The 12,484-nt window shown below is 39.0% G+C and overlaps 1 protein-coding gene across 3 annotated transcripts in view; it reads left to right on the forward strand.

The window, feature by feature from the left end:
• The window catches only part of LOC126184978 (TBC1 domain family member 22B), a 154,209-nt gene extending 142,583 nt beyond the window's left edge, over positions 1 to 11,626 (forward strand). For all 3 annotated transcript variants that reach the window (XM_049927678.1, XM_049927679.1, XM_049927680.1), the window contains exon 11: positions 11,234 to 11,626. In XM_049927678.1, coding sequence (XP_049783635.1) covers positions 11,234 to 11,371 — 138 coding nt within the window. In that variant the 3' untranslated portion in view covers positions 11,372 to 11,626. The remainder of the gene's footprint in view (positions 1 to 11,233) is intronic.
• The last annotated feature ends 858 nt before the right edge of the window (positions 11,627 to 12,484 follow it).

A 12,484-nucleotide genomic window follows, 5' to 3' on the forward strand; every position in this document is an offset into this window, starting at 1 on the left:
TTGAAAATCTATCCAGATGTAATGTCAGATGCAATATTTTTAAAAACTCCACAATATTTGAATGAGGCAGTTTTTTATCATAGATCAAGAGAGGTGATGCAGCTGCTGAGTTTTCCAAAATGAAGATTTATATAGTAACAAGTGTGAATTGCACAGACTTCACCAGGGAGAGCTGACAGTTGACTGAAACGTGTCAAAGAATTGTGCCCACAAGTTTTGTTCAAGTGAATAAATACACTGCTTAACAGAAAAAAGTGAAGCACCCAAAATACATGGTTGGACATCGATGTAACTTTGTACACATACACACCGCCAGCCAGTATGTAGATGATTGCAGTTGCATTTCTCTGTGATGGGTAGAACAGCCATCGGAGTGCATTAGTGTTGTTCCAGTGTAGTGTTATTACCAGGTCTGGTAGGCTACATAAGGGGCATGAACATCATCAGATGTTGAGTGGCCATGGTAAGGAACATGTAGATGCTGTGAACGCTTGTAAGACAGTGTTATCATTACCTGACAGAGTTTGAAAGGGCCACATTGTTGGTGTCTTGGTCTCATTTTGCCTTCTGGATGAATTGTACAATATCACAATTTGTGACACATTTGAATGTGATAAGAGCCCAATGTTGGCTTGCAAGGAAATGAGAGGGCTGGCATACTGGTCATCAAGGTTCTAGTTGACCATTTCTGACCACAATAAGGGAGGATCATTACTTGTGCCCTAAGCACATCATAATCCCTTACACCTGTGCCTAACATCTGAAAACAAATACAGGACGGCCTGGAATATTATGTGTCATCCCACGGTGTTGGATGGAGACTAGCAGTGGCCGAACTGGGATCTGTCTCATACATAGGCTGCCATTAACACCACAATACAAATGGTTGCATTTGTAGTGGTGCCATGACCGAGAAGCACTGACTGTTGACGAGTGGTGTTGTGTTGTGTTCAGTGATGAATCGCGTTCCTGCACAACACCAGATGACCGTTGTTGGCAAGTATGGTGGTGACTTGGGAAGAGGTTCCATCTTTCAATTGCTTTGGAGAGGCACAGTGATATTACTCCTCATGTCATGGTGTGAAAAGCCATTGGGTATGACATCTGTCGGACAGAATATTGGTATGACATGGACATCTTATGTCCTTGTGTGTTATATCTCATGTGACAGTACTGTGGTGCCATTTTAAACAGAACAATGCTCGTCCACACATGGCATGTGGCTCTATGAACTGCCTGTGTGATGCTGAAGTACTCTCATGACTAGCAAGATCTCCAGATCTGTCCATGTGTGGGATCAGCTTGGACTCAACTCAGTCCCAGTGCTCATATTCAGTATACCAAGGACCTTATTACAACAGTTGAGTTGTGGCTTGCCTCGTGGCATCAGTGCATACATTCAGTCCAGAGGGGGTGCAACATCATACTGCCAAGTTCTTTGTAAATGTGTTCTCATTAATGACATCACATACCTTTCTGACTTGGGAAGTTTCATTTTGTTTTCTCCTCCCCTTCTGGGTGCTTCAGTTTTTTTGCGGTATAGCTGTTGGTCAGGCTGATAAAGTCTTCAGGTGTATGTTGTGGCCATGATACTTCATACTCCATTGTTGTCATATCTTCTGTTTGTGTCAGTGACTGCAGTTCTTAGCTCCAAATTTTAAAAATTTGTTAACTCAAGTATGTATGGATCAAATTATCAGAGATGCATATCATAACTGATTCTTTGCTTATGAAGTTCTTTTATGAAGCAGAAACTTAGAGAATCTTTTTATTTTTGTATTTCTTACTTTGCCTTATGTTAAGATCATCTTGAACAGTGGCAGACCTTTTAAAATTGTTCTGACCAAGCATAGCATTTGTGTTCCTTGCACATTACTTTTACTTATGTTACTTATATTGGAATATGTGCAGGGTTGGGAGAGGGGGAAAGAGAAGCAGTGCTATACCTCCCAAGGGAAGATGCTTAATAAGCAATAGTAAGACACCACCTCGGTGGAGCGTACTGCCGACATGTTGGCTTGCACTGCCCTATGTAGCAGGGGTGAGGAGGAATTTGTGCCGATCCAGTTCCGCACATGTGACTCAGCAGAGGAAATAGATCCCTGGCACGGAGGACCTCTGGTGGCATTTGTCCTGCTGTCTGTTGTCCTTGTTGTGGTCGACGTAGTCTGGGGAGGCAATGCCGTCGGTATATGCAACCCTTTGATGCTTCAGTGTCTGAGGTGTTGCCAATCCCTTTGGGTGAATGTTGTGTACATGGCAAGCAGTGTCTTGTGTTAGTAGTACCAGTGTGCATTCATTAAATTGTGGAAATTGCAACACCACAGAGGATTCACGTGCTTGAAATGAATATTATACCACAGATTAGGTTTCTGAGAATGCAAATTAGAAAACAATTCATGACCTCTGACTCTGAAAATTCAATTTGGTGTGGGATCCCAATATGCTGAACCCAAGCATGTATAAATTGTTGTATGGAAATGGGAAGTGCCCGGGTATTTTATTGGAAAATGTTTTTCTGTGCTGTTTGAATGCAGTCCATAAAGTATGAACAGTGGTTGCCAGAGGACTTTGTCAAACAAGTTGCTGACCAACTTTATCCCAGACATGTTTAATGGAAAATATCCCAAATGAACTGACAGTCTAGAGAAATGGTACATCGGTTCTTTGAAGAAGGTTGGTACATAACTTACCAGGCATTGTCAAGTGTTGCTCTGGTAAAATAAAATATATTGAATTGCCAGAAGGTGTGGCATTACTTAAGGCTGTAAGACACCAGTTGTCTAATATCAGTGGAGGATATTTTATTTGCGTTGCTGCATGCCCAAAATTTAATGGAATATTCATTACGCCGTGAGAAGTTGAAAATGACTTATATACTGTCTTACGATTTGGCGCTGAGGCTTTAATCTTTCTGCAGATACACAAGAACGTTTCATTGTGTATGACACCGTAATATACAGTAGAGATGTTATGAAGTTCAAACCTTATATTTTTGAAGAAAGTGGGAGAAACACCAAAATCTTAATCTTATATTTCACTGAAGTTTGAGTGAAGCTAAATTTGTTGTTAGGTAACGAGAACAGCACAAACAGATCCAGTGTGAAAAACCAAACTAACAGCAAGTAGTTACATAGCAAACAGTGTAGGAAGCAAAATGGTAAGCGACATATATTGCAGCTGGAAGATAGCAGGCTAGATGGGAAGTTGAAAATATTAATGAATTACATCTTATGAGCATTGTAACTGGAAGGATGCATCCCTTTAAATGAAACCTAAATCTTAAGGGATTACACTTTATTTTGATAGTGTCCAATTCATTGGGTGCATAGGTGCAACACTATTAATCAGTCATGACAGCCTGTGTGCCAGTGACAATCTTACAGTTTGTAGGACGCTGTGAGTATCTCGTCGATTCTGCACTCAGGGATAATTCTCCTCTTCTGCCTTTGTTATTACATGATTTAGTAATTTAGAACTAATCTTAATAAAATGACGTGGCTTGGGAAGTTGGAAGTTAGCCACAAATAAAAAGATCAAACTTATAATGAACAACCAATTTTAATTCAGAGGCACACAGTTCTCTCTGGATATGCATTTCACATTAGCAAGGGCTTGATAATTACAGTTGTATTTCGCGATGAGAGCACACGAGAAACATCTGTATTTGGCAAACGCATTGACTCGTGCTCCTTTAAAGATACTTCAGTGATCCATGTTAATCATTATCGTTAGCACATAATTGGTACTCACTACAGAAAAAAAGCTATGCATATCTGCATGTCTGAAAGAAAAGACATTACTGATGGTTGACAGCCATTCAAAATAAATTTGCTGAATGGGAATATCTTGGCATCTGAACACATGGCCCTTCAGCCATCTGTGTGACTGAATAATGAAGACAAAACATCAGAAATCCTCACAAATTCAAAGCCATGTGCTGGAATCACTTGCTCATTATGTTGAAGCAACATTTTGACTCGAGAATGTGGACCCACTGTCATTCTGAAGATCATCACAATCAAAAATTGTACTTGCACACACAGTTAATAGTTGCTCCGTATCTGACAAATTACTTTCATGTAATTAGAGCAAAATAATGACCTGCCACTATTCAGATTCTGTTTCTAATACTTGGAGCAATGTCTGGAAAGCATTTGTAGTTTGAAAAATACAATCAATACTAACACAGAAATGAACATTTTTACTGGAGGGTTCACATATGTGATCTAGCTCCAAAGCTGTGTGAAAGCAAATTGTAGCTACAAGTGCGCCAACACTGGAGCTGGAACTCTTTCCCACAAGACATATGCTTCTGACCTGTGAGTTGTATTAGACCTACTCAATTTCATAAATGAATGTATGTACACTCACGCTAACAGAGGAAACAAACCGATTACAGTCTGTCATCCATATGTTTGTAAAGTAAATAGTTCATAAACTGAAGAGTTACAATGCATAGCAGATCGGCAAGGGGCATTGACCTTCAACAAAGTTGTTTCATGTGCCTTTTAGCTCACATAAGGCCTACCTATGTGAAGATTGTCCTAGAGCAATGTAGTTACTATCCGATTTCCCACGCAAATGACACGCCCATCCAACCAACACCCGCATTAACTACAGAACTTTGCCACTACATCAACAAGTGTCTTCTGTACATAACCTCTTTGTAAATGACTGGCTGATGTTATTTCATGTGCTCTCCTTTACTTGAATTTAATTAAAACATAAATAGTTTATTCATGTCACCTCCTCGGTGGTTGAATTCTTATATTTCAATTTAGGTGAAGCGTTTTACTTTATTACTACTATTATTATTATTATTATTATTATTATTATTATTATTATTAGCAAAATGTTACTTACGACTTTCATTTAAAGTAATTGGAAGTTAGAGGGGGAGTCATTTATACAATACTATGTAACATAGTTGCTATGTTATACAGCAAACTAACGTGACTGTGATGAGGATCACACTTGAATAGTGAGTAGCACCATGCATTTCTCATGTGGATACTGCATAAACTGTTGGTGTAGCAGTATAATCTATGCTGGCCAGCACATTCATTGCCTTTTTTCTGTTGCTCTCCAGCAGGGACTCAGCAGAGCCACACTGAATAGAAATGTATATTGTTTTGTGACAACTAATAATTCTAATATCCATCCTGACAACTAAGTTCCTACCACAAGTGTGCTTTCCAAGTGGTGAAGACATCTGCAGCTATGCGCTTCACACTTCCTGCTACATGCTGATGAGTAATCATAAGAAGAATGAAGGTAAAATATTGCAACTTGGTGCAAAGAACCGACGAGTGTGTTAATTGACGGTATGAACTGAAGCTGTGTAAGTAAGGATTATCACAACAGGAACAAACATCACACATCATTAAACGAAATCTGTTGTACATTAATAGTGTTGGCCACAAATAACAGTGGAACAAATTAAAAAGCAAATAAAATCTCTGCATTCATGGTACTGCTGAGAGAGACATGCAATTGAGACCTTGAAGAGAAGTAGTGCAGACAGTGGTGATATTTATGTACCAGAAGTATAGTTTTTTGACAGTCTTTGATTCAACAGTAGCATGGAATGTTAGAGTAGCTGATAATGTCTTGGAAAAAGTAATTGGTTTTGCTGATGAGATCACAGCCAAAAATCCAACACAGTTGACAGAAAAGGCAAATGCAGCCCTCGAAGATGTTCACAAGTGTTCACTGAAAAATAAAGTAACTTTAAATGTAAAGAAAACTAGTTGTATCTACTCCCAGTTGAATAAAAGACACAATAATGGTAAATTAACAATTAATGATGATGTAATAGAATGTGTGATGGATACCAAATTTTTAGGGTTGAAGGCAGATAGTCAGTTTAAATGGACAGAACATGTAAAAGCTTTAACAAAAAGACTATCCACAGCATGTTATGCTCTATGAATACTTGCACCAGTGTGAAATATTTCATGCCTCAAAATGACATATTGTGGAGACATACACTCAATCCTCAGTTATGGAATTATTTTTTGGGGAATAAGTGATGGGGATATTCAGTGTGCCTTCAAGATCCAGAAAAAAGCTGTACAGATAACAACAAATATCAGCAGTAGGGCACATTATACTGATTTATTCAAAAAAACTAGAAATTCTGACTGTCCCATGTGAATACATTTTCCAGACTGTAATGTATGTGATGAAAAATTTTCATCTGTATGCTACAAACATCTAAAGTACATGACAGTGAAATTAGATCCAGCCAGTACTTATACCTAAACAGGAAAAACAAGTCCAAAACACAGAACAGTTTGCTATATAATGGCCTAAAACTGTAAAACATGCCGCCACAGGAAAGGTGTAAACGAACTTCATATCTTTAGCCAAAAGCTAAAAACATATTTGTTAAGTAAAAGTTGTTACAAGGTAAATGAGTATTTTGAATAATTGTAGATAGCTATTTAGTAGACACAGATACCACATGTTGTTTGTTGTGGTCTTCAGTCCTGGGACTGGTTTGATGCAGCTCTCCATGCTACTCTATCCTGTGCAAGCTTCTTCATCTCCCAGTACCTACTGCAACCTACATCCTTCTGAATCTGATTAGTGTATTCATCTCTTCGTCTCCCTCTACGATTTTTACCCTCCACGCTGCACTCCAATACTAAACTGGTGATCCCTTGAAGCCTCAGAATATGTCCTACCAACCGATCCCTTCTTCTAGTCAGATTGTGCCACAACTTCTCTCTTCCCCAATCCTATTCAATACTTCCTCATTAGTTATGTGATCTACCCACCTAATCTTCAGCGTTCTTCTGTAGCACCACATTTCGAAAGCTTTTATTCTCTTCGTGTCCAAACTATTTATCGTCCATGTTTCACTTCCATACATGGCTACACTCCATACAAATACTTTCAGAAACAACTTACTGACATTTAAATCTATACTCGATGTTAACACATTTCTCTTCTTCAGAAATGCTTTCCTTGCCATTGCCAGTCTACATTTTATATCCTCTCTACTTCGACCATCATCAGTTATTTTCTCCCCAAATAGCAAAACTCCTTTACTACTTTAAGTGTCTCATTTACTAATTTAATACCCTCAGCATCACCCGACTTAATTCGACTACATTCCATTATCCTTGTTTTGCTTTTGTTGATATTCATCTTATATCCTCCTTTCAAGACACTATCCATTCCGTTCAACTGCTCTTCCAAGTCCTTTGCTGTCTCTGACAGAATTACAATGTCATCGGCGAACCTCAAAGTTTTTATTTCTTCTCCATGGATTTTTATACCTACTCCGAATTTTTCTTTTGATTCCTTCACTGCTTGCTCAATATAGAGATGAGGCTACAACCCTGTCTCACTCCCTTCCCAACCACTGCTTCCCTTTGATGTTACCGAGCGAGGTGGCATAGTGGTTAGCACACTGGACTCACATTCGGGAGGACGACGGTTCAATCCCGTCTCCGGCCATCCTGCTTTAGGTTTTCCGTGATTTCCCTAAATCGCTTGAGGCAAATGCCGGGATGGTTCCTTTGAAAGGGCACGGCAGATTTCCTTCCCTATCCTTCCCTCACCCGAGCTTGCGCTCCGTCTCTAATGACCTCGTTGTCGACGGGACGTTAAACACTAATATCCTCCTCCTCCTCCTCCCTTTGATGTTCCTCAACTCTTATAACTGCCATCTGGTTTCTGTACAAATTGTAAATAGCTTTTCGCTCCCTGTATTTTACCCCTGCCACCTTCAGAATTTGAAAGAGAGTATTCCAGTCAGCATTGTCAAAAGCTTTCTCTAAGTCTACAAATGCTAGAAACGTAGGTTTGCCTTTCCTTAATCTAGCTTCTAAGATAAGTCGTAGGGTCAGTATTGCCTCACGTGTTCCAATATTTCTACGGAATCTAAACTGATCTTCCTCGATGTCGGCTTCTACTAGTTTTTCCATTCGTCTGTAAAGAATTCGCGTTAGTATTTTGCAGCCGTGACTTATTAAACTGATAGTTCGGTAATTTTCACATCTGTCAACACCTGCTTTCTTTGGGATTGGAATTATTATATACTTCTTGAAGTCTGAGGGTATTTCGCCTCTCTCATACATCTTGCTCACCATATGGTAGAGTTTTGTCAGGACTGGCTCTCCCAAGGCTGTCAGTAGTTCTAATGGCATGTTGTCTACTCCCGGAGCTTTGTTTCGACTCAGGTCTTTCAGTGCTCTGTCAAACTCTTCACGCAGTATCATATCTCCCATTTCATCTTCATCTACATCCTCTTCCATTTCCATAATTTGTTCTCAAGTACATCGCCCTTGTATAGACCCTCTATATACTCCTTCCACCTTTCTGCTTTTCCTTCTTTTACTTAGAACTGGGTTTCCATCTGAGCTCTTGATATTCATACAAGTGGTTCTCTTTTCTCCAAAGGTCTCTTTAATTTTCCAATAGGCAGTATCTATCTAACCCCTAGTGAGATAAGCCTCTACATCCTTACATTTGTCCTCTAGCCATCCCTGCTTAGCCATTTTGCACTTCCTGTTGATCTCATTTTTTAGACGTTTGTATTCCTTTTTGCCTGCTTCATTTACTGCATTTTTATATTTTGTCCTTTGATCAATTAAATTCAATATTTCTTCTGTTACCCAAGGATTTCTACTAGCACTCGCCTTTTTACCTACTTGATCCTCTGCTGCCTTCACTATTTCATCCCTCAAAGCTACCCATTCTTCTTCTACTGTATTTCTTTCCCCCATTCTTGTCAATTGTTCCCTTATGCTCTTCCTGAAACTCTGTACAACCTCTGGTTTAGTCAGTTTATCCAGGTCCCATCTCCTTAAATTCCCACCTTTTTGCAGTTTCTTCAGTTGTAATCTACAGTTCATAACCAATAGATTGTGGTCAGAGTCCACATCTGCCCCTGGAAATGTCTTACAATTTAAAACCTGGTTCCTAAATTTCTGTTTATCATTATATAATCTATCTGAAACCTGTCAGTATCTCCAGGCTTCTTCCATGTATACTATCTTCTTTTATGATTCTTGAACCAAGTGTCAGCTATGATTAAGTTATGCTCTGTGCAAAATTCTACCAGGCGGATTCCTCTTTCGTTTCTTCCCCCCAATCCATATTCACCTACTACGTTTCCTTCTCTCCCTTTTCCTACTGACGAATTCCAGTCACCCATGACTATTAAATTTTCGTCTCCCTTCACTATCTGAATAATTTCTTTTATTTCATCATACATTTCTTTAATTTCTTCATCATCTGCAGAGCTAGTTGGCATATGAACTTGTACTACTGTGGTAGGCGTGGGCTTCGTGTCTATCTTGGCCACAATAATACGTTCACTATGCTGTTTGTAGTAGCTTACCCGCATTCCTATTTTCCTATTCATTATTAAACCTACTCCTGCATTACCCCTATTTTCCTATTCATTATTAAACCTACTCCTGCATTACCCCTATTTGATTTTGTGTTTATAACCCTGTAGTCACCTGACCAGAAGTCTTGTTCCTCCTGCCACCGAACTTCGCTAGTTCCTACTATATCTAACTTTAACCTATCCATTTCCGTTTTTAAATTTTCTAACCTACCTGCCCGATTAAGGGATCTGACATTCCACGCTCCAATCCAAAGAACACCAGTTTTCTTTCTCCTGATAACGACATCCTCTTGAGTAGTCCCCGCCCGTAGATCCGAATGGGGGACTGTTTTACCTCCGGAATGTTTTCCCCAAGAGGATGCCATCATCATTTAACCATACAGGAAAGCTGCATGTCCTCAGGAAAAATTACGGCTGTAGTTTCTCCTTGCTTTCAGCCGTTCACAGTACCAGCACAGCAAGGCCGTTTTGGTTAGTGTTACAAGGCCAGATCAGTCAATCATCCAGACTGTTGCCCCTGCAACTACTGAAAAGGCTGCTGCCTGCCCCTCTTCAGGAACCACACGTTTGTCTGGCCTCTCAACAGATACCCCTCCGTTGTGGTTGCACCTACGGTATGGCTATCTGTATCGCTGAGGCACGCAAGCCTCCCCACCAACGGCAAGGTCCATGGTTCATAGGCCTATATAAAGTGACTGTCTATGGCATAATTATAAATGGTGGAAGAATTGACCTGCAAAAATTGTAAGAATTGAATTGTAAACATTGTAAGAACCCACGTAGTTTTAGTTCATAAGACAGAATTGACGACATCCATACAATTTGTATTGCTATACGGATGAATAAACAAATCAATAAATCTTTTCTCATCACAGTGCCCTGCTCCATTAATTTCTGTTGCACAATGTCCAGTAGGAATCAATAATTATCCTCGCTCATCTTCAGTTAATTTCAAAATGAGTATTCATCATCTAAAAGAAGTTATTTTCCAAGAAATGTCGAGCTTCTCCTTTCCTTCCATCTGCTCATCCCGTTTTCACCCATAGTTACAGTGTTGTTCTTTTGATGTGCACTGCTGTGCAATATAATGCAGCAACCATGGAAAAAGTAAGAATTACTGATATCCTTGCAGCACACGACACTGTGACAGCTTGCTCTGTGCATGCAGTAGAGTTTACTGACATGAGATTTGTGGCAAATCTAACCACATGTGACTTCCCTTGCACTTTTGTGTGCCTTGGTGGACACTTTAACAGATGTGTAATGGACACTAAAGGATTTATATTGCGTGATAAATTTGGAAAAAACACCATTTTGTGTATTAAATATTGCAGTATCATGGTGAAAACTGAGAATAAATAAGAAAAAGCATGGGAAGATATAAATACCCATATTTACCCAAAATAGTTCTTTAATGATGGCTCCAAGGGATGGGATTCAGATCCTGTGCCGTATTCTTGTGCTGTCTGCTGGTGCCATTGATGATTTTTTTCTTACAGGTTAAAGGGGTTGTCCTCATTTTGTGAATGGCATGCTGCAAGACAAAGGTATCACTCAAATGACGTTGCCAGAGTGCTTCCCAGTCATAAACATGCATTTACCTGTAGTGTGTGGTGTGTGTGGAAAGGGGGAGGGGGAGGATCGACTTGTATGCTCTCACTTGTTTATGGGTATTTCTGCACACAAAGATCAGTGTCCCAGCCATCAGTCATTTAGTCACAGTTACTCGTTGTTGCATTTTAATTGTTGTAGACTAGTTATTTTTCATTTTTAGACGCAATCGTTCAGTGCCACTGAACATAAAATATGATATTTTTAATCCTATATGGGAATTGTTTATTGCCATATTTATCTCCATTCTAGGGCCTTATGTTGATGCTGCAGAATTTGCCTACACAGAATTGGACCCATGCTGAAATAGGAATGCTAGTGGCAGAAGCATACCGACTGAAATTTACCTTTGCAGATGCACCAAATCATCTTCAAAGTGGAGAAAGATGACACCCGGATCCTGTGAACTTGCATCGTGTCAATTATGTTTTATATTATTTGTAGGGATGAAAGAAGGTTGGCGGAGAAATATTTTATTTAGTTTGGCCTTTATATTGCACTGCTTTGTATATTCTTGTTGATAATCAGCTGTTATGGTATTTTGCCAAAATACATTTATAGATTTAGTTGCAGTCAGTATGTGGAACATATTCACCAGGAGTCCTCGAGAGCAAAGTAATCTGTGTGTGTGTGTGGGGGGGGGGGGGGGGGGGGGGGGGCATGCAAGGGGTTTTTTTTCCCCCAAGCTCTTGTTAGCCCCTTGTTTAATGAGTATTAATTGGGAAAATTCTTGGGTTGCCTGTTTTTAGATCCAGTTTCCCCAACGTATGGGTCTGATTATGCTTTATTGTTTTAATTATCTGCAGTTTCAGACTGTTAATGATGCAGTCATTCACTAAAACATCACATGTGAATTAGGCTAAGGATAAAAATTGTGTACTGAGTTGTATTTTGTGAACAAGAAATACCTGACATTTATTCTTTCACGATAAAATTAGATGAGTATTTATCAATTCTTTCAAACTGATATGATATTAGATGGGTATTTTCATTGTTCTCACAGAAGAAAGAGTAAATGCTTCTGTTCACACTTTCAGAAAATGAAACTGATGGATGTTTAATACATGGTGCTTGTTCTCAGTTTTGTGTTAAAGGCAGAGGGAAATTGAACTCAAATTTAAACAAGATATATGTTCCAGAAGAAGCAATGAAAGTATCAAGTCATATAGTTATTTAAAAAATATTTCATATAATCTTGAAATTTGTGGTTTTTTTCCCCAGAGTAATGATTCATAAATATTTCACTGTCCCTTGTTTTTCGAGTGACTTATTTTATAATTTTTTTGATGAAGAAATAGTGTTCTGTTTTGAAATAATGTGAAACTTATATGAACTGAAATAAGTATTTCTTTTAATATGACTTGAAAAGACTCTGTGTTTTAAATATGCTTATGGAAGACACTTGGTGTCCGGAATACAGTTCCATTGTAATGAATTTTATGTACAAGTTCTTTGGAAGACTTTTTAAGTATTTCAGATCGTGAGATTAGTGGATTGAGTTTA

The sequence above is a fragment of the Schistocerca cancellata genome, chromosome 4, assembly GCF_023864275.1.
Source record: "Schistocerca cancellata isolate TAMUIC-IGC-003103 chromosome 4, iqSchCanc2.1, whole genome shotgun sequence".
NCBI lineage: Eukaryota > Metazoa > Arthropoda > Insecta > Orthoptera > Acrididae > Schistocerca > Schistocerca cancellata.